The sequence below is a fragment of the Macaca thibetana genome, chromosome 1 (assembly GCF_024542745.1).
Source record: "Macaca thibetana thibetana isolate TM-01 chromosome 1, ASM2454274v1, whole genome shotgun sequence".
In the NCBI taxonomy this organism is placed as follows: Eukaryota; Metazoa; Chordata; class Mammalia; order Primates; family Cercopithecidae; genus Macaca; species Macaca thibetana.
In genome coordinates, this window is record NC_065578.1 from 180,058,283 (window position 1) to 180,080,965 (window position 22,683).

At 43.8% G+C, this 22,683-nt stretch overlaps 1 protein-coding gene across 3 annotated transcripts in view; it reads right to left on the reverse strand.

Moving 5' to 3' along the window:
- LAMC2 (laminin subunit gamma 2) overlaps positions 1–22,683 on the reverse strand; it is a 69,020-nt gene that overhangs the window by 28,323 nt on the left and 18,014 nt on the right. For all 3 annotated transcript variants that reach the window (XM_050766024.1, XM_050766021.1, XM_050766023.1), the window contains 2 exons: positions 9,059–9,247; positions 859–994 (listed from right to left, as the gene is read on the reverse strand). In XM_050766024.1, coding sequence (XP_050621981.1) covers positions 859–994; positions 9,059–9,247 — 325 coding nt within the window. The remainder of the gene's footprint in view (positions 1–858; positions 995–9,058; positions 9,248–22,683) is intronic.

Below are 22,683 nucleotides of genomic sequence, written 5' to 3' on the forward strand. Positions count from 1 at the left end.
GACCTTGAAGGACCTTGATAAGTTTTATCTCATTCTGAATTGGGTCAGGGAGGTGGAGCTAACAGAGGGTTATGTTTTAAAAGGGTTACAAAGGAGGAGTGGGGCAGGGGTGATCTCTGAAGACCATCTGAAAGGGTCAGGGAAAGCTGGACCAGAACAAATGCCAAGAGAGTATGAGAACTGGGGACCTTGACAACTGGGACAATGCAGTGTGGCTGAAGGGCAGTTCCTGTCCCAGCAAGGAGCTAGCAAAGTGGGCAATGGGACGCGCCTCCTCTGTGAGAGCCTTGCTAGCCAGTGCCCAGTGCTTCACTGCCAAGCCCCCACCAAGCCATCCCAACGCTTGCCAGCTCTGCATCTCTGCAGATTGGTTATGTGATATTTAATGCATACTCACTCATCTTCCAAAAAAAATTTGAGTAGGGATACAGGACATTCCAAACTAAAGGGGATCAAGATTATGCAGAAAAGTTCTACCCAAATTCACTGGGGCCAAAATGAGTCCCAGGTTACTTGAAGGACTCGTTGCCTCCCTTCATCTAGAGGGAAGCCGTTGCCAGAGAGAAGGACATGGACTCTGGACCCAAAACCCTGAGCTTAAGCATTAGGTCCAGCCTCACCAGTAACATCAGGCAACTTAACCTCATATTGTTTAAGTTTCTTATCTTTGAAATGCATATAATGATAATCTCAACCTCTTAGGGGTATTGTGAGGATTAAAGTAGATAGCCCACATCATGTACTCTCAAAGCAGTGTTTGGCACAGGGTAGGGGCTCAGTAAACACAAGTGGTTGCTAAGATTTCTATAATTGTCATCACTGAGTTAGTGACAGCAATGGTGGGATGTAGATGCTCACAGCAGTCTCTGGTCTTGGGTGCACCCCGCATCCGTGAGCATGTGGAAGCCTGGCAGACATCGGTCGCATCTGGCTCCTGTCACGCCCGGTTTACAGCTGCACCGTCCGGAGTTGTCACATCGAGCACTAAGAGAACCTGAAACCCACAAGGTAGGGGAAAGGAAAGAAGAAGAGGAACTATTTAGTGTATGCGGCATTGGAAGCAACTATCACCCTATGGGTGCTCCATAAACACGAAGTAAGAAGCACCATCTGCTGCCTTTAACAGTCACTTCACATCGTCTGTGTGTTCTTCCACCCACCGGGGACGGTGCTGACAGCCGAGGATGTCTTCCTCAGGGAGAAGAATTAAATTACTCATAAAAGCATTTGTCTCTGTCTGTCTGCTCTGATTGTGACAGTAGGTAGCATACAGCTCACCGCTTTGTAAAAGAAGTCCATCAAATCTTTAAGATCTCAAGGAAAATTTGTGAATGAGCACATTGGCCTCCTAGAAGAGAGTTCGTATCTGAAAGTGAGCAGCATTCTCTCTTATCCCTGGCAGGCAAAGCCATCTTTTAAGGGTCAGTGCTTATACGGTATGATTTTTATGAGCTTAAAAAGGGCTATTAACCAAAAATATCCACCTGCCAAGAGTGCTGGAGAGTATCCCCTGTGGTGCGCCCCCCGGCGGGATGCACCGTGTGTGCCTTTCCTAGGGGACTGTACTTGTCTTATGATTCCACTTTTTACAGATATGCTCCTAGTTGTAAATGGGTCCTCTCAGATTGAGTGTTCATGAAAAACTCAGGGCAACAAAATGTGTCACCGTGGGATGCCGCCAGGTCTCACCACCTGCCCTTCCACACTCACTCCATTCCAGCCTCCACTTTCTCTCACCTGGGCCCTGCCTCACACTCTCCTCCCTGCCTCCATCCTTGCCTCTCCATAGTCCACAGAGAAGTCAGGATGTTCTTTAAAAATGTAATTCAGATATTTAGGTCCTCCAGCGCCCCGCCTCCCCCAAGCAGAATAAGATGCCGACTCTGTATCATGGCCTGCAAGACCGTACCTCTCTTACCTCATCTCCTACCCTCCTTCACTAGGTTCCAGTGACCCAACTCTCTTGGTTGGGGCAAAGTGCTAAGCAGCTTCCCTCAAGGTGTTTGCACTTGCTGCTCCCTCAGTCTGGAATGCTCTTTCCTCAAACTTCCCCTAGTTGGCACATCCTCAGCACTCAGGTCTTGATTAAATATTACTTTTCTAGAGAAATCTTCTCTGACTCCTGCATCTAAAATCCCATCCCACCCCTACCCCAGTCCTCAGCCCTACTTGATTTAGGATGATCTCACCTTATGTCACCTGCTGTATTCCCACTGCTCAGCATTGTGCCTGACACAAGGCAGGTGCCCAGAAATCTGTCCAACTAATGTGTGTATGCCAAGGAAGAGGGCTGGGCTGTTGTGGAAGGAGCTGAGAGAAAGCCAAAAGATGAGGTGGAAGGCTAGCTAGGTACACCTCAGCTACCTTATAATCCCCCTGCAGTTCAGTGGAATTGTAAAATAATCTGTGTATCTTTTTTTTTTTTTTTTTTTTTTGAGACGAAGTTTCGTTCCTGTTGGCAACTTCCAACTCCCGGGTTCAAGTGATTTTCCTGCCTCAGCCTCCCAAGTAGCTCGGATTACAGGCATGCACCACCATGCCCAGCTAATTCTGTATTTTTAGTAGAGACGGGGGTTTCTCCCTGTTGGCCAGGCTGGTCTCAAACTCCCAACCTTAGGTGATCCACCTGCCTTGGCCTCCCAAAGTGCTGGGATTATAGGCATGAGCCACCACACCTGGCCATAATCTGGATATCTTTTTTTTTTTTCTTTTTTTGAGATGGAGTCTTGCTCTGTTGCCAGGCAGTGGTATGATCTCAGCTCATTGCAACCTCTGCCTCCCTGGCTCAAGCGATTCCCCTTCCTCAGTCTCCTGAGCAGCTGGGACTACAGGTGTGTGCCACCATGCCTGATTTGTATTTTAGTGGAGACGGGATTTCACCATGTTGGCCAGGCTGGTCTCGAACTCCTGACCTCATGATCCACCTGCCTCAGCCTCCCAAAGTGCTGGGATTATAGGCATGAGCCACTGCACCCGGCCTGTATCTTAAGTATCTGTAAGGATTAGGCTATCCATAGTCTATGAAGCCAAGGGAACATTGACCAGTCTCTACATGTTTGTTTTTTAAATCTATTACCTTTCTGTGAACTTTTAATTCACTAGTAGAAGTCAAATCGATAAAGGTATCAGTTCTGTGTCTATATGAAGACTTTATGCAGCATGTGGAATGTGAAATAAATGAGTCACATTCACAGTTTGAGTCTATGAACATCTACATGTCAACTTTGCAAGGCTTGAAGGAGCGTTCAGTGATAATAGCGTAAATGACATTTTTTGAGCATCTCCTTAGATGTTGAGTTAGGCACTTTATATGTATTAGCTCACGCTATTTAGTAGTGAATTAAAAGTTCACAGCAGAATAACAGATCAATTTCTGCATAATAGGAACTCTCAGAGGTTTAGGCAGGCAGTGATAAGTTCAGACCTGCACTTAGAAAGAGAACTCTAGAACAGTCTGCAGGATGGCTTGGGGAAGACAAGATGAGCCTGCCTCCTCCCATGCCATGATGGCCTGGATTAGAGGGGTCTCGGTGAGAAGAGAAGGAGGAAAGCATTGTGAGAGCCACTGTGGATATAGAACAAACAGATTTAGATGATGACTCTTGGGTTAGGAATGACGAGGGAGAGAGGATCACATTGATGACACTCAGGTCCCCAGAGTGCATGCCTGACTGGACTGTGATGCTATTTACCAAACCAGGGAAGACAGGAGGACCAAGATCTCAGGCTGAATCATCAAGAGAAGATAATGAGTTTAGTTTGGGATATATGAACTTGAGTTTCTAGGGGCATATAAAGGTGGAAATGCTCATCTGGAGCTCAGAGTCTAGAGATGAAGATCTAGGAGCCTTCAACACACAGGCTGAATAGGAAGCCATAGTAAATGTGAGATCAGTCCAGAAGTAGATGGAGAGAGGACAGGAAGTGGTAAGGACAGAGATAGAGCCCATCTATTAAGAGAGAGGATGGGCCGGGTGCGGTGGCTCACGCCTGTAATCCCAGCACTTTGGGAGGCTGAGACGGGCGGATCATGAGGTCAGGAGATCGAGACCATCCTGGCTAACACGGTGAAACCCCGTCTCTACTAAAAAAAAAATACAAAAAACTAGCTGGGCGAGGTGGCGGGTGCCTGTAGTCCCAGCTACTTGGGAGGCTGAGGTAGGAGAATGGCGTGAACCCGTGGAGGAGGTGGAGCTTGCAGTGAGCTGAGATCCGGCCACTGCACTCCAGCCTGGGCGACAGAGCGAGACTCTGTCTCAAAAAAAAAAAAAAAAAGAGAGAGAGAGGATGATCAGAGAGGGAGAAGTCTCAGGACAGGGTCTAATCAAACAATAAGCAATGGAAGGCAGGGAGGAGAAGTCTAAGGAGGGTGAGGGGAGGAGGAGAGAAAGAAGGTTTTCAGAGCCTAAGGCAAGAGAGCATTTAAATAAAATGAGAACGAAGAGAGGTTATTTGGTTTGATGTTGAGAGACTTCATGCTCATTGCTCTGTGAGTGGTGGGCAGAAGGAAGGAAATTTCCTTTCTGAATAATGCTCTGATAAGTAACATTAAATAGAAGTCCCTTATGATGAAATGTGGTTGTTTTTAACATGAATGGATGCTGATTTGGGTACCAGAAACACATTTTTTCTCCATTCGAATTAATGGTAATTACACTTTCAACTTCAGAAAACTCACCTTGCAGTAGTTTTTCAGAAATGAATTATTTTTATAAAGTGGGGGAAGACGGTCATTTGGGCTCTAACTCTGAATATGACTAACTTATTTCATGTTCCAAAACAATAGCACTGGTTCTTCAAAGTCTCACTCAAAAAAAACCACCTGCCCCAATTCCCACATCATGAACTGTACTTAGGGATTGTGAACAATTGGTTTTAAAGAATAGACAAGGAATAACTTCCTGTTTCAAATTTGTGTCCCAGTAAGCACATTCATGGTTTATGTAGATACAGTCTACATGCATTTGAAGACTCAGGAAGGTATTAAAAACTGATTAATATTTAAAATTGAGGGCCGAGCATGGTGGCTCATACTTGTAATACCAGCAGTTAGGGGAGGCTGAGGCAGGAGGATTGCTTGAGCCGAGGAATTTGAGACCAGCCTGGGCAACATAGACCCTGTCTCTACAAAAAAATTAAAAATTAGTCAGGCATGGTGGAACACACCAGTAGTCCCAGCTACTCAGCAGGCTGAGGGAGGAGGACTGCTTGAGCCCAAGAGTTTGAGGTTGCAGTAAGCCATGATGGAGCCGCTATACTCCAGCCTTGGCCACACAGTGAGATCTTGTCCCAAAACAACAACAACAAACCCAATTAAAAAAAATAAACAAAAAATATAAACTGAGAGAATTTGCCTCCTTTTGAGAACCCTTTTAAAAATATATACACTTGCATTTAAAAACATGTTTTAAATAATTACTCAAATGGTATAGTCTGAATAATACACTGTCAGCATCAAAGATATGTGAAAAATATAAAATTAAGAGAGTAAGTCCAATATCACATAGACCTCAAAAACTTAGCTGTCATGGGGGGAAAAACTTGCACACACAGTGAATTTCAAAGTATCTGCAAAAGGTTATCAGGGCTTAAATATGCGGCTGGAAGAGCTGAAGATAACTCAGCCCTGTTGCTGAGTCCACAAAGTCATAATCTAAAAATAAGCCTAGTTGCTACATTTATGGGAAATCGATATGAAGTCCAAAATTGGTGACTACTCTGGGGTTTATTAATGCCGTTGGCTTCATTTGACATACATGTAATGATAGCATTTTTTGTAAGACATGTTCTTTTGCATTTGAAATTGAATATACAACAAACTCCCCTGTCAAGTTACTATCTGAAAGTGAAAAATATCCTCTGGCTAATTGGGAGATTGAGAAATCACATAGGGAATTAAACTTGTGCTAGTGGTTAAGTGACATGTGCAGCTGAGGAGCAGCTGGGGACAGCCCATGGTGGGAACAGTCTCTGCCACCAATGTGTCTTTCATCCTCGGCAGTTTGGACCCTGAAAGTTCAGTTTCTTCATCTCTTTAACAGGGGATGTGGGATGTGTTAACACAGGTTGTCAGACTGTTATGAGGACTGAAAAGGACATCATCTATGAAAATGTTTTGGAAAATTATAAAGCATTAGTCAGATCTTAGGAAATAATATCCATCAAGCTTTTTGTGTACACATAAATTGTCTGCTTTTGGGCATAGAAAAATGCCATTCTGATTTTTTTTTCTTTCATATAGAAGGAATAAGAGAACTGTTCTTGGTCAGAAGATCTGGCTTACAACTTTAGTTCTTGCAATCAGTTGCTGGAAGACTTTAGGCCATTCATTAACTTTTCTAGGTCTCAGTTTCCCCACTGTCTTAATAAGAAAAACAACTACATCAATTAACAATTTACCGAGTTGCCTGCCATGTGCTTGTCAAACACCATTTTATCTCCACAGGATCCCGTGACATAAATATCATGATCACTCTTTAACAGATGAGGATGCTGGAGCAGCAAGAGGTTAAGGAACCTGCCCAGAGTGACCTAGTGGTGGTGGTCATGTCCAGATTTGCACCCAGGCTGTCTGGCTCCATAACCTACCACTATACTCTACATTATTACCTTTGATGTCAACAAACCTGGTCCTGAACTCTTACTCTGCCCCTTAGCTCTATAAACTTGGACAAGTTTCTTCCCCTCCCTCCCTAAGTCTCTGCTACATCATTTGTGAAATGGACAAAAACATAGCCCTCTCTTTATAAAGCTATTTGTGAAGATTGATTAATTACTGGATTAAAAACACCTAGAAAAGTGCCTGGCCCAGGGTTGGCACATGGCACATGTTAACTATCATATAAGACATAAATCAATATTGGGCTCCACCACTTCCTGCCAAGCTGTTCCCACTGAATCTGGGATATCTATTCCCCAAATAGAAAGAAGGAGCCAGTTTCACTACCACTGGGCAAGCAGTAGACTACATGCTGAAACAGAAGAGATGGCATGGTAAATCCTTCTTTCCCATTCTTCTGTGCTAGGCAGCAGTTTCCTGGTCTACCCTGAGACTAATAACCTTGTCTTCAGGCCAGGCTTTCAAGCTGAGCCAATTAAATTTCTAGTTTCATTCTCACTGATCATTCCACTGGGATGACCCAACTCTGGTGACTCACAATGAAGCTGCATGACCTAAGGCAATAGGGGCTCTTCAGAGAGATTAAATGCTGATTAAAATGGAATAATTTGTCTTTTAATTTTTTTATGAAGTTCTTTGATTCATAGGGAGGACTGCTAAGTCCAAAAGATTCTGGATGCAAATTCTATACAACAAAGCTAAACTAATCTGAGTCAAACTACATTGTAACAGCAACTTAGGTGAATTTGGGGGGTGACTGCTGTGACATGGGTCTATCTCACCACAGGGTCACCCAGTTTTCTATAAGACTCCCAACCCACTCTACCGGCAACTCATGGCTGCACCAGAATCTGCCTATTTTTAGATTCTTTCAATCTGCAGCTATCAATTGGTTGCACAGACCTACTACACTAAGTCATTGCCATGCAGTAAGGCTGTATGCTTTAAGTGGATCAATATTTATCATACGATGCTATTAAACACTTTCTAGCAAGAAAAGTTGATAATGCCAAGAAAGATAATAGACAAATGAACCATTAAAAAAAATCTTATTTATAGAACCACCTCTCTCTCCCCCTTTATATTTACTAAATTGTCTTTACTGTCTGTCCACAATGAATACAACACAGTGTGTGTATCTGTGTGCACAGCAAAGACCTACAGTTATATGAATATAGTACTGTGTGGGATACTTTTTAAGAAAAAAAAGCAACTGGCCAGGTGCGGTGGCTCATACCTGTAGTCTCAGCACTTTGGGAGGCTGAGGTGGGTGGATCATGAGGTCAGGCACTCGAGACCAACCTGGCCAATGTAATGAAACTCCATCTCTACTAAAAATACAAAAAATTAGCTGGGCGTGGTGGCAGGTGTCTATAATCCAAGCTATTTGGGAGGCTAACGCAGAAGAATCGCTTGAACCTGGGAGGCGGAGGTTGCAGTGAGCCGAGATGGCACCACTGCACTCCAGCCTGGATGACAGTGCGAGACTCTGTCTCAAAAAAACAAACAAACAGGCCGGGCGCGGTGGCTTAAGCCTGTAATCCCAGCACTTTGGGAGGCCGAGACGGGCGGATCACGAGGTCAGGAGATCGAGACCATCCTGGCTAACATGGTGAAACCCCGTCTCTACTAAAAAATACAAAAAACTAGCCGGGCGAGGTGGCGGGCGCCTGTAGTCCCAGCTACTCGGGAGGCTGAGACAGGAGAATGGCGTAAACCCGGGAGGCGGAGCTTGCAGTGAGCCGAGATCGCGCCACTGCACTCCAGCCTGGGTGACAGAGCCAGACTCCGTCTCAAAAAACAAACAAACAAACAAACAAACAAACAAACAAAAAACAACTAGCTCTCCTATGAACCAGCCACCCCATTAGGTGTTTCCTATTTGTTATTTTGTTTTATCTTGTTAGCAACCTAATGAAAGACTTTAATTTTCCTATTTACTTGTCTGTCTCCTTTATTAGTACAACTTCATATTGCTAGCACCTAGCACAGCACTAGAAACAGATCTTTCTAATTCCTCATTTTTCAAGAGGTTGGTCAAATGGATGGCTATGGATATGAAGAACTATCCGTCAAAGAGTGCAAGCTTCCTTTGTTATCTGCCTGGAAAAGACTGTCACCTGCCTGGAACAGTTAATAATGTGACTCTTTGTATTAGAATTCAAGACAATATGCCCTTAAGGTCCCAGCTGGTTCCACCAACCCCTACTTAAGAGAAACATGTTTCCTTTCAGACTGAAACTGCTAAAAAGACCAATGTCTGGTAGGTTCCCAGTTGCTTGTGAAGTTGAACATCTCCCTCTTGGCCTACTTGCTTCCCCTGTTTTCTTTCTTTTTTCCTCCCTTGTTCCCTTCCTTCTTCTTTTCCTCGCTCCTTCCTTCCCTCTTGTCTCCCCACTGCTCCATCTCCCTCTCCCTCTTTCCCCCCTTTTCAGCTACCTTTGGAGTTACAATTGCAGGGCAAACAGCGGTCCCTTTCTCTGTGCCGGTAAAAGCCGTCCTTGCACCTCTCGCAGTGAATGCCATCAGTGTTGTCATTGCAGTTGAGGCAGCGGAATCCATTACCAGTTTGTCTGTAAAGTTCCTGATCAAAGATACACTGCCTGGACTTCCCATTGCAATCACAGACTGGGGAGGAAGCATACAAAAGAGATGGTCAGAAAAAACACCTCAGGAACTGTTCTAGCAGGTGTTTATGTTATTATTGATAGAAATTATGCATGAGTACTATATGGTAACCTAAACTCTTTGGGGGAGGAAGGTATGGGAGTGCAATTGGCAGTGCGGGGACCGTGGGGACGCCTGCTTCACTTAAAGGAGATGTACACGGTCCCCTTGCACCAGCAGTGCTGGTGGGCTGCTGCCTGGGAGAACATGGGCTCAGGTTTGCCAGACCATCCAGTTCCTCGAGAGAAACCCAAACTGTTAAATTACATTTTTATGCGGATATTTCTGATTTAAATGCTTGCAAGGAGTTCATTTCAAAACACTGTAATCCCACAGAGCAAGTCTGTGGGCTCAAGGAGACCTGAGGATGGGCAGCTGCGGACTCAGCATAGCCACTAGCCGACGGTGTCGCTGCTCAAGATACACAACAGCCATCCCTCCGGTGCCCGTCAAGGCGAGGAGCGGACGTGACTGTCTGGGCAGATGTCTCCTCCCAATGCCAGGTGTCCCATGAAGAATGACCTTTCTCAAGTGTCTAAGAAGCCCATCCTGCAGATGTTCCAAAGAGACTCGCAAAGTGACTAACATCTCCATGGGGACCCGAACAGCAAAGGAGGCGATACACGGAAACAGCCAGCATAGGACCCGGCACACTGAGACACCAAAAAATGTTTCCATCATGGTCTCGGAAAGATGATGGGCCTTCAGGTTAAAAGGAAAGAATCAAATACCAATTCTGCTATTTCCTTGGGCACATCACTTCAATTTTCTGAATCTTGTTTTTTCTTCCATACAGAGTGCATTATCTGCCTTCCTGGATTGTAAAGAGGATCCCTCTGGGAAAAGAATATCAAATGCCTTTGCATATGCAATTTCATCACTCACTGCCATGAAACACGTACTGCCTCAGAAGAGACACATGCAGCTCGGAAAGGTGAAGTAACTCAATCCAGTGGAGAACTGAGATTTGAACCTCTCTGATGCCAACACCTACCCCCCTTCCCTATGCAGGCTGGCTCTGTTGGCCATGCTGCCATATTGAGAACCTGTTTCTAGGGTGTGACTTACCCATAGTGCTGACAATAAAGTCAACAGATGTGCCATCACCTGCTGAGTGGCTCCCTGTGCAGGCTCTGTGTCAGGCACTGACGATACAAGGGGACCGTGTACATCTTTTTTTTTTTTTTTTTTTGAGACCAAGTCTCACTCTGTTGCCCAGGCTGGAGTCTGGAGTGCAGTGGGATGATCTCAGCTCGCTGAAACCTCTGCCTCCTGGGTTCAAGTGATTCTCCTGCCTCAGCCTCCCAAGTAGTTGGGATTAGAGGTGCACACCACCATGCCCAGCTAATTTTTATATTTTTAGTAGAGATGGGGTTTTGCCAGTGCTGGCCAGGCTGGTCTCAAACCCCTGACCTCAGGTGATCTGCCTGCCTTGGCCTCCCAAAGTGCTGGGATTACAGGCGTGAGCCACCATGCCCAGCGGTGACCACGTACATCTAATGGAGCTGCTAAGTGACTGCCTTACAATAATTTCTATAACTCACTCTTTCTACTTTGGATGACATCTAATCTAGAAAAGTCAGCTAACACTTATCCAAAGTGTACCGTTTCTAGGACTTTACATTCGTCAGCTCAGTTAATTCTCACATTTTAACATGGGTTTTATTGTCCCCATTTAATAGATGGAAAAACGAATACTCAGAGAGGCTAGGTATCTTGCCTAAAGTCACAAAGCTAAATGGCAAAGATATAATTTGCTCCCAGATGTGTCTGACTCCAAAGCCCTCATCTTTCCATTTTATGTTCCTTCTCAAGATTGAGTTTACCATTGCATGTAGACGTTCTTTTTATAAACCCCTAATAGAGGGTCATTCAGCTTGGCCGTTACAAACAGTAACATTTTTATGGTGTTTTAAATCTACCTCTGTCTGTAATTTTCATCATGTGTTTTTTCTCTTGCCTGAAAAGCCAGATACACACACAACACATACAGATACATACAGCACTCATGCACACACAGACACAGACATACACCCCTACTCTCTTTTTATTCTTTTATTTATCCAACAGACATAATCTTTGGATGTTGTTTTACAACCAAAGGGCCCTGCATCATCAGGTTTTTGCGAATCTGAAGATAGCTATGGCATCTCCCTCCTTAGTCTTTTCCTGTTCAAGTTGAACTAGAGATCTGTCATCTCCAAGTCTTTCAACCACTTCCTGTGTCATAATTTCTAGATTCTTCTTGTCTACCATCCTAGGAACAAATTCTAATTTCCAATATCCTTCTTCACATGACCAGTACTGTAAGTGTGACTTAAACAGCTTAGCTTGTAACAGGACTGGATATTTTTATCCATGGGCAAAGACTAACATTTCAGTGAACTTACAGCATATTACATTTGCACACAATTCAAAGTTGCAGGGCTTTTCTCAGAACTAGTGCCAAGCTGAATCTTTCCCAACCAATGCTTGTGAAACTGATTTTTTGGATCTCCAACAGATGTGCCACACAGCTGTCATGTGCTGTGAAATTTGTACCAAGTACTTGACTATACACGTACAAGAGCTAAATTCTCTGTTCAGCGGTCCTTGTGAGGTTCTTCATCTGGCTAACCCAATGAGCCAATGCCCTCCCTGCCCTGGATGCCTTTTGGAAGCAATCTCAAAATAACTACAAATTTTTCATCGTGCCTTTCTTATTTAGAACATGGGCTGGGCACAGTGATTCACGCCTGTAAACCCAGCACTTTGGGAGGCTGAGGAGGGTGGATCACCTGAGGTCAGGAGTTCAAGACCAGCCTGGCCAATATAGTGAAACCCCATCTCTACTAAAAATACAAAAATTAGTGGGGCGTGGTGGCAGTTGTCTGTAAACCCAGCTACTCGGGAGGCTAAGGCAGGAGAATAGCTTGAACCTGGGAGGCGGAGGTTGCTGTGAGCTGAGATTGTGCCATTGCACTCTAGCCTGGGTGACAAGAGAGAAATTCTGTCTCAAAAAAAAAAAAAAAAAAAAGAACCCGCTTTATGGTGGTAAAAATTAACTTCATAAGGGCAGCTCATGATATATTTATTCAGAGCAATATTTTCAAAATATATAAACTTGTTATAATCTTTTTATATCACATCCCTCCTCTTCTGTCTCCTCCTCTAAAGTTCTACTTTGAAGACAATGGGTGTCCTTCTTTTATTTAATTTTAACTTTTATTTTTATTGAGACAGGATCTCACTCTGTTGTCCAGGCTGGAGTGCAGTGTCACAATCTCAGTTCACTGTAGCCTCGACCTCCTAGGCTCAAGCGATCCTCCAACCTCAGCCTCCCAAGTAGCTGGGAATACAGTTGTGTGCCACCATGCCCAACTTATTTTTGTTGTGGCTTTTTTTTTTTTTCTGTCTGTTTGTTTTTTGTTTTTGCAGAGACAGGGTTTCACCATGTTGCCCAGTCTGGTCGTAAACTCCTGGATTCAAGCTATCCGCCTAACTTGATTGCTCAAAGTGCTGGGAATTACAGGTGTGCACCATCATACCCAGCCTATTTTCTTTTGTTTATTTTTGAGATAGAGTCTCACTCTGTCACCCAGAGTGGAGTGCAGTAGTGTGATCATGGCTCACTGCAGCCTCAACCTCCCGGGCTCAAGCCATCTTCTCACTTCAGCCTCCTGAGTAGCTGGGACCACAGATGTGTGCCACAACACTCAGCTAAATATGTTACTTTTTGGTTATAGACAGGTTCTCGTGGTATTGCCCAGGCTGGTCTTAAACTCCTGGCCTCAAGCAATCCTCCCACCTCAGCTTCCCAAACTGCTGGAATTATAGGCACGAGCTACCACATTTGCCCCCATTGTCCTTTAAATGCACAGCCTTCAATGGAGTTGCATTACGGTTCCAGGGATGGAGGTCCTTAGTCCACATCTCCACTCCAGAGCTTGCCCAACAGATTCCAAGCCTATTGCATACATACCCCTTTCTCATTCAAATGGGTCTCCCTTAAAGCCAAGGGCTATGCCATCTAGAGTGAGGGGATGTATGGGCCTCATGTCTGGGGAGTGTATTGGCCTTGGGTATCTGCATTGCATGAGAACTCCGTGAAGACACTCTCTACAGCCTTGCCTGCAGGACTTTGAAGTTACCAAGCTTCACTGAGATTAAACACCCAGCTGTATTGCACTTAGCTCAGTATTGAGTCTTTGAAATGGTCTCACCAAGAGAATGATGGGAGAGCTTGTTCCAGGCTCCTTTTGCATGGAATGATGCTTTTCATCATTAATGAGTTTGAAAAATGGTCTCCCTCAAATCATCTCCCAAATTGAGACGAACTTCCCTAAAATCATTTAGTATTTACTCTCGCTACTGGGGATGGTGGGTGGGGGGGACAGGGGGCAGGAAACAACTTTTCTATTTAAAATTCTAGAATATTCCTGCAACTGGACTTAATAAAATGGTGTAACGTAGCTTGTACGTGGTCTTTTTTATTCTGTGACCAATACCTGCACAACTACTACCATGGTTTGGCAACTACTGGCTGCCAGCGGGCACTGCTAGGCTTAGAGTAAGGCAATAGGAAGTGGTCCTTCCCTGTTGCCTTACTCTAAGACCTTCCCTGGTCCTTTGGGATCCTGCCCAAAGGGCATAAGAAGCAGCACTTCACCCCCTGCCAGTTGTAGCCACATGCAATTGATGCCTGTTGTAGTCAGCATCAACTCTTCTTTTAAAAGAAGACAGAAATCTGGCTTTGTGTATGAAATCTATTGGTTGTAAAATTTTGGCCAAAATTAAAAAAAAAAAAAAAATTCTTTTTGAAACAAAGCTGTGCCCACAGGCAAATCTCTGCACTCAACTCTGCAGTTCTAACAGGTAGAAAACACATCTCATGCTTTTGAAAAAGGAAAAATGAAGCCCTATTATATCACACAGTGCCTAGTCGATGGTAGGCATTTAGTCTTTTTTAACAAATTAATGAATGTTCCGTTGAACTTTAAAAAACCCATAGATGGTTGTCTTGGACCTTCCCTGAGTTCTAGGTAATGGGATGCATACGGTAGCAAACAAAACCAGCAGATGTCCCAGCCCACATGGCGTTTACATGCAATTTGGGGGGAAAGAAAATAAACAAGATAAATAAGTAATATCGAGAGAGAATATTAGGATAGTGGTATTTGTTAAGGAGAAATATAAAAAGCAGTGGAAAGGAATAGGAAGTTGGGAGGTGGTAAGATGGGTGGGAAGGAGGGTAGAAAGTGCCATATGCCGGTTTGCTGTTTTAGTTATATTTTCATACTTGTCTGGTTCATGATCTTTGTCCATTTATCTATGTTTTTCTTACGGCACAATGTTTTCTTATGAATTATTTACATAACAAATACATCAAAATATTTGTCTATATCACTTTATTGCAGATTTTCTTTTACTCGTTCCTGACAAATCATCTTTCTTTCCAAAGTACCTCATCAGTAGATTTTGTTTTGCTGATTTAAGCCCCTTTTCCCCCTTCCTTCTTTTATCCTTGGTCAATGAGATGTATATTTATCTTATTAATTCAATAAATACCACCTCACATCCAACAGGGAGGTTATACTACATGCTTGAACACAGACTTTATGAGCTAGTAACATTTCAAAGAAGGAGGTTGCTAATTTTTTGTGTGGTTTTTTGGTTTTTGTTGTTGTTGTTGTTGTTGTTGTTGTTTTTTCGAGACAAAGTCTCACTCTGTTGCCCAGGCTGAAGTGCAGTGGTGTGATCTCAGCTCATTGCAACCTCTACTTCCCAGGTTCAAGGGATTCTCGTGCCTCAGCCCCCTGAGTATCCAGGATTACAGGCATTTGCCACCATACCCAGCTAATTTTAGTATTTTTTTTAAGTCAATAAATTTTTATTCAAGGAGTTTCATGTTGTGGTTTCTTCCGGTGGCCATCAAGGTCACCTTGGATCCTCTAGAGAGCTGGAGTCAAACAATTTATCTTCAAGTTAGCCATTTTTAATGAAACCGATGCTTGTTTTAACCCAGTTGTCGTGTCAGCCCATAATTATTTTATTTTGGCTTCTGTCATCTCCTTTTAATATGGATATGCTGATGAAGACTTCAAAATTCACCTTATAGCTTTTATAATCTTCTGAAATACAATGGAATATTTTAGTATTTCTAGTAGAGAAGGGGTTTCACCATGTTGGCCAGGCTGTGAACTCCTGACCTCAAGTGATCTGCCTGCCTCAGCCTCCCAAAGTGTTGGGATTACAGGCGTAAGCCACTGCACCCAGCCAAGAGGGTTGCTAGTGTTTTATTTTGCCAAAGATATTTGCCTTTGTCAAGCATGTATCATATTATCCATGGTTTCCTACTTGAGCAGGAATCAGTGCATGATCTGATGTATGCATCTAAAAAGAAGACTGGCTATTATGGGGAAATGGAGTTAGGGAGGGTGGAAGCAGGGAGTGCCCCTGACAAAGGAAAGAGCAAACCTAAAAGCCCAAGGTGGGAAACAGTCTGGTGCATTCTAGAACTCATGCAAGGATTTGTGCGTTGGAGTCCAGGTATGTGTTCGGGATCTGGCATTAAGATATTGCAGATCATCAGAAAATAAAATTTTAAAAATCAGACTCGAACCCTGAACAGACCTAAAGCCATTCTGGGGTCAGTAAATAAAACAAGCAGGTTTTTCTCCATCTTTCGCTGAACTCTGACCTAGGTCCCATCCATCATTCCTTTGACTATTCATTTGTACAGAGCCAGGGACACCTCTTCAAGGTTTCATCCTCTCCATTTTCTGCCCCCTCACTCCAGGTCCCTCAAAATCCTTGATTCTGCCAGCCAGCGTTCTCTCCAAAGCCAAGGAAATGAGACTCTGCAAGTTTACCTCAAATCCTACATAAACCCATCCAAAACAGAGTCATCTGAGTCAGATTTTCACAGATTTCTTTAAGTCTAGTAAAGCATGGATGGTAATTGCGTCTGACTGCTGTATACTACTTCTCTGGCACTGAAGCATTTATTACAATAATAACTATAATAGCACACAGTCGCTGACCCTCAAGGTGCTTCTTAGGAAAGACCGCCAGGCAACCAGACACAGGCTGGACCACCCACTACCACCCACACTCACCGGGAGACACAGATCAAAGCAGCCGGAGCCCCTCCTTAAACAATAGAGTGAGGCGTGCAGGATCCCTCGGGCTCACTTCACAACACTCCCACCCCTCACTAAAACATGCAGCTCCAACGAGTTAGGTCAGGAAGCAAAGGGGCAAAGGCGGTTTCCCAGCTGTGGCCTTAGGAGAATAAAAGGAAACAGAAAATATTTCCTCAGGTTGTACTCAGGGCAAGGCCTTGGAATAATCATCATCAGTAGTCGCAGTTCATTGGGATCTCATTTTAAATTTCCCATAAGAAATAGTGCCCTTTTGAGGCATACAATTATGAGAAATTTCAATCACTTGGCATACATATGATTATTTGTCTATAACCAGGTCCTCTTTCTATTGTTCTTTTTTTTTTTTTTTTTTTGAAACAGTCTCGTTCTGTCGCCCAGGTTGGAGTGCAATGGGGCGATCTTGGCTCATTGCAACCTCCGCCTCCCAGATTCAAGTGATTCTCCTGCCTCAGGTGGGATTACAGGCACCCATCACAACGCCCAGCTGATTTTGCATGTTTAGTAGAGACGGGGTTTTGCCTTGTCGGCCAGGCTGGTCTTGAACTCCTGACCTCAGGTGATTTGCCCGCCTTGGCCTCCCAAAGTGCTGGGATTACAGGCATGAGCCACCGCGCCTGGCCCTTTTTTTATTGTTCTGAACTGAAAAACATGCTCTGCTTTTCACTAAGGTGATCTAATCACTGTCTTTGTATAATCTGTGAAATCATCGTGCTTTTTATTGCTTTAACGGTAATGACAAAATTAAAAATCCAAACTCCTTTCAAAACTCAGCAGATGTGGCCCCCGCCAACCTTTCCAACTTTACCTCATCAAGAGTTCACTGGGCTCCAACGCACAGATCTAGGCTGCACTAACCCTGTCCCACCTCTGGCTTTTAGGCTTGCTATTTCCTTTATCGGGAGCACTCCCTGCTTCCACCCTCCCTAAATCCATTTCCAGGTAACAGCCAGTCTTCTTTTCAGATGCGTAAATCAGATTGTGCACTTCCTTGCAGATAACCTCCGATAGCTTCTCTCTCCCATAAATGCCCAGAGCACTTCATCCTCACCTCTCTCAGCATTTGCCTTGTTCTAGCCTGTGTCATCATTGTTTATGTCTATGACTTATTTCTTCTACAGCATTTCTCACCTTATATCCCCACAGTACCTAATGCAATGCTTGGATGGATGGATGGATGGATGGATGGATGGATGGATGGATGAAAAGATGGTGGACAGCATGATGGATAGAAGGAGAGAGAAAGGAAGGGAGAGAGGAAATGAGGGAGGGAAGGAAGGAAGAGAGGGAGGAAGGAAGGAAGGAAGGAAGGAAGGAAGGAAGGAAGGAAGGAAGGAAGGAAGGAAGGAAGGGGAAAGGAAGGAAGGAAGGAATATAGGTAGTCTGACTCTAAGAAAAGTCTGTAATCCCAGCACTTTGGGAGGCCAAGGTGGGTGGATCACAAGATTAAGAGATTGAGACCATCCTGGCCAACACAGTGAAACCCCACCTCTACTAAAAATACAAAAATTAGCTGGGTGTGGTGGCACACGCCTGTAGTCCCAGCTACTCGGGAGGCTGAGGCAGGAGAATCGCTTGAACCTGGGAAGCGGAGGGTGCAGTGAGCTGAGATGGTGCCACAGCACTCCAGCCTGGGCAACAGTGCGAGACTCTGTCTAAAAAACGAACGACGGATGAACGAACGAGAGAAAGAAAGAAAGAGAGAAAGAGAGAGAGAGAGAGAGAGAGAGAGAAAGAGAGAAAAAGAAAAAAGAAAAGAAAAACCAAACAATAACCTGAACATACAGAAATCTCCCTGAAGTCCAGAAGCCTACTTTCAAATTTCCCCAATACATTACACAAAGTTTCCATTGTCTACATAGATGACAATCAGTGTAAAAAAACTGATGTTCCAAGCAAAAAAATCCATGGTGAGATGGGAACAGAAAGAATTGTGAAAGGAACATGAGATTTTCAATGAGATTAAGGGTCTGGGACTTTCAGGTTGCTGCTCATACCAGATGAACTATTTCCACCCCAGGAATGCCCACCCATCTGTGGTCTATGAGCCCAGAGCTGCAATGCTTTCTGCCTGCCATCTCAAAAGGCAGCGAGCCTAGGGCTGTGTGGGAGGAGGGCAAGGGATGAGGCAGGCCTCAGAGCATGAGATCAGTTTGCAGTGCTCCGGCAGCCTTGATAGGTAGTGTACTTGGCAGCTGTGTGGGACGATGTCAGGAGCTAGGAATTTGAGCATCATGTTTAAACCTGACAGTGTGTGCTGGCTGCTATTACGTAGTGCTTTGTTGCTCTTGCTACCATTTCAGTTGCTTAGTGCACTAAAACTGATTCAGTGAAACAGTAAGTTTATATGATGTGACCTATAATCTCCCGTGAATTAGCCCAACTATAAATCATTTAAAAATGATGCTTGGCCCGGCGCAGTGGCTCACGCCTATAATCCCAGCACTTTGGGAGGCTGAGGCGGGCAGATCACAAGGTCAGGAGGTTGAGACCATCCTGGCCAATGTGGTGAAACACTGTCTCTACTAAAATACACACAAAAATATTAGCCAGGTGTGGTGGCAGGCGCCTGTAGTCCCAGCTACTGGAGAGGCTAAGGCAGGGGAATCACTTGAACACAGGAGGTGGAGGTTGCAGTGAGCCGAGATCACGAAACTGCACTCCAGCCTGGCAACAGAGCAAGACTCTGTCTCAATTAAAAAAAAAAAAAAAAGGTGATATTCAATGATCTTTCTTATTTAGAGGAAAGGATGTGCCCTGTGTTTCCTTTCCTGCATTTTGTGTCCCTCATTCCCTTTCTGAGACATCAAATCTTTTCCCCTCCTTCCTTTGTGCAACTCTCTTCCCTTGGGTGTGATGATGTCATGCTGCCAGGTGTCTGCCCGCCTTCTGACCTTCCCTATTCAAGGCTTTGCTGGCCCCTCTCCTTACCCCAACTCTAAATGTCAGTGCTCCTCAGGGCTCCTTAATCTGTCGGTGCTCCTCAGGGCTCCTTAATCTCCACAACTTCTCTGTCTGAGTCTCCCCTGGGGTGATCTCATCAATGGCAAGGGCTTCGATAACCACCATAGGTGTTGACATCCCAAGATACTTCCTTGGTCCAGACTTCATCCTCAACTTCAGGTCCTCAAGTCTGCCATCCACTTTATTTATTTACTTATTACTTTTACATTTCCTTTTTTTTTTTTTTTTTTTTTTTTTTTTTTTTAAGAGGCAGAGTCTCACTCTGCCGCCCAGGCTGGAGCGCAGTCACACGATCTTGGTTCACTGCAACCTCCACCTCCCAGGTTCAAGCGATTCTCCTTCCTCAGCCTCCTGAGTAGCTGGGATTACAGGCACACACCACCACACCTGGCTAACTTTTGTATTTTTAGTAGAGACAGGGTTTTGCCTCGTTTGCCAGGTTGGTCTCAAACTCCTGACCTCAAATGATCTGCCCACCTCACCGTCCCAAAGTGCTAGGATTACAGGCATGAGCCACCGCGCCCAGCTCACTTTACATTTCCAATTGGTTATCTCAAAAGTTCTTCACAGAAAACCTCTTTAAAACCAAACTTGTGATTGCCATGCCTTTAAGTCAGAAAGCTGGAAGCTATCCTTACAGGTTCTCCATCTTTCTCACCCGCCTATTTAACACTGAATTTTGTTGCTATAACCCACTAAATATCTCAAATCCATTCAAGTCCATCTCCACTATGGCCATATCTAGACCAAACCTCAACCATCTCTTGCCTGCCATCACTTTCTAGCTGAATTCTCTGCAACTCCTTTTCCTTCCCTCCACTCAGCAATCAGAAAATCTTTCCAAAATACAAATTGTATCACGACTTCTCTGCTTAATATTCTGTAGTTTCTTTCCTTTCCTTTGAAGTTAAGCACCAGAATTCCTCAATATTGCCTCAAGGACTATCATGGTCTTATCCTATCTATTTTTCCCGCCTAATTTCATATAACGCTCACCACTGGGACATCTTCATCTCTCTTCCATTCATTCACATACACTTCATTTTATGTCTTCATTTCCTCTGCTTCTTAAAATTCTTGCTTTATAAAAGAAAACCATCACGGTGGGCAGAGACGAGTTGAGGCTGACAATCTCAACTGGTCTCCTATTTCATTTTTTTCAAAGAAATTACACTAAAAACTAAATCTTAATACATCTTATTGGATACCATTCCCTTCTTCTGAGTCAAAGGACTGCTCTCGTGTAAACCGACAACTCTTTTATGTTCAAAGACAGCAACAGTTGCCTCCATGAAGTCACCTATAATGAATGAGGTCTTTCAGTGGGAAGTCCAAATGTAAAAAGCTATACTGAAGATGGTGAATAAAGTTTCAGTTGCATATAACCACTTTTAAAAATCTAGCAAAGTTTGTTCTCAGTACAAAAGCAATTATTGAAAGTGTCCTTTAAATAGAAATTTATCCTAATGTATTTTAAACATTTTTATCAGCCAGGCACAGTGGTTCACACCTGTAATCCCACCACTTTGGGAGGCCAAGGCAGGTGAATCACTTGAGGTCAGGAGTTTGAGACCAGCCTTACCAAAATGGTGAAACCCTGTCTCTACTAAAAATACAAAATTAGCTGGGCATGGTGACACACACCTATAATCCCAGTTACTCGGGAGGCTAAGGCAGGAGAATCACTTGAACCTGGGAGGCAGAGGTTGCAGTGAGCCTAGATTGTGCCATCGCACTCCAGCCTGGGGAGCAAGAGTGAAACTCCGTCTCAAAAAAAAAAAAAAAATTTATGAAAAACAAATAATTTTGACAAAATATTCAAATTGCATATTATGTATGCAATCTAAAGCAAGATACCATCTGTCATTTATCAGTTTGACATCAAAGGCATCAGAAGCTATGATCCTCTTTGCAAAAATCCGTCTCTTCAAATCTGAGATATTCAAGATGAAAAGATGAATATTTTTATTATATTATATTTACTTGTGATGATGAAAATGCTTATAAGGATTTTTCTAGTTTTAAAACCTCCTACATGGAATTTTTCTTTCCAAATTTTAATATGTTTCTCGGCTGAAGCAGATATTTTAAAACAAAATCTGAATCCTTCATCATTTAAACTGGCCTTGAACTTTATTGTTTAATGTGTGAATATCTGCTCCCAGTTTTATCTTTTTAAAGAATGTCACAATATGTTCCCTAATTAGAATAAGAAAACTGAAATGGTACTTCTCTCACTAAGCCTTTTAAGTGAATTTAGTCTTCTTTCGCAAATTTTTCATAGCCACATTTTAAGCCACCACAGCCAGAGGACTGATGCCATATCCTCCTGAGCCTGATCATTTGTTTAATTTAAATAAAGGGTATGGCACCAGTTGACATTTAAATGTCCAAGCAGTGTGAGTAAGGCTGCAGCAAGAAGTGCAAGGATGAGAGGAAGAAACGACGGAGCTCAGTTCTCTAAACACACAGGCAATTTTGAATCATAAAGTACGGGTGAGTCTTTTCAACTCTAAATAGTCCAAAGTCATCAAGAGTCAGTGAAACTCAGATCACTACCATTTCCTTTTGAATGATTATGGCTTCAGAGGAGACACCTCTCTCACCGAGAGTTCATAGTACATGATATCACAACCTAGACTTGGGAATGTGCCCATGTGAACTGTAGATGACTCAGCCTGGTGAGGACTCACTCCATCAGGAGTTCACACCTGGAGATGTCTTCCCCTGACACTCCAGTGGAACACCAGCCCCAGGCAGACAATGAGGAGGGGGAAGAAAGTCCCAGCGAACAGGGAAACTGGGGACACCACATTTTGTCTGACTAGCAAAGGAGTGGAGGGCAAAGGTAAAAGCTGAGGGTTCAGTCTGAGTAAGCTCAAAGGTGAAAGGGAAGGCAAAATGAGGACATCAGAGTTATAGCTGGCACTGTCAAAGGCTCTACCACAAACCAGCTGCTTTCAGCTGCAGCACAGACTCAGGAAGTGATTGTGGTAAGATTCTATATGACAGCAACCACCTGCATGGAACTCCACACTCTTCTGACCACAGAAACAATGGGTTATACATTTCTGTGAAGTCACCCACAAAGAAAAGCATTCCAGCACAGAAAGGACATTTAACTGTTATTCGAAGAGCACAGTGTTCTCTGGACATTCCTTGCATGGCTTAGAAAAAGGTATCCTATGCCCTTCTAAGAAGCAGTTGAAATAAAGGGAATCAGAGATTCCAGGGAAGCTAGAGGTAAATACTTGAAGCAAAGAGGACCAAAAGGAAAGAAATCATGTATGA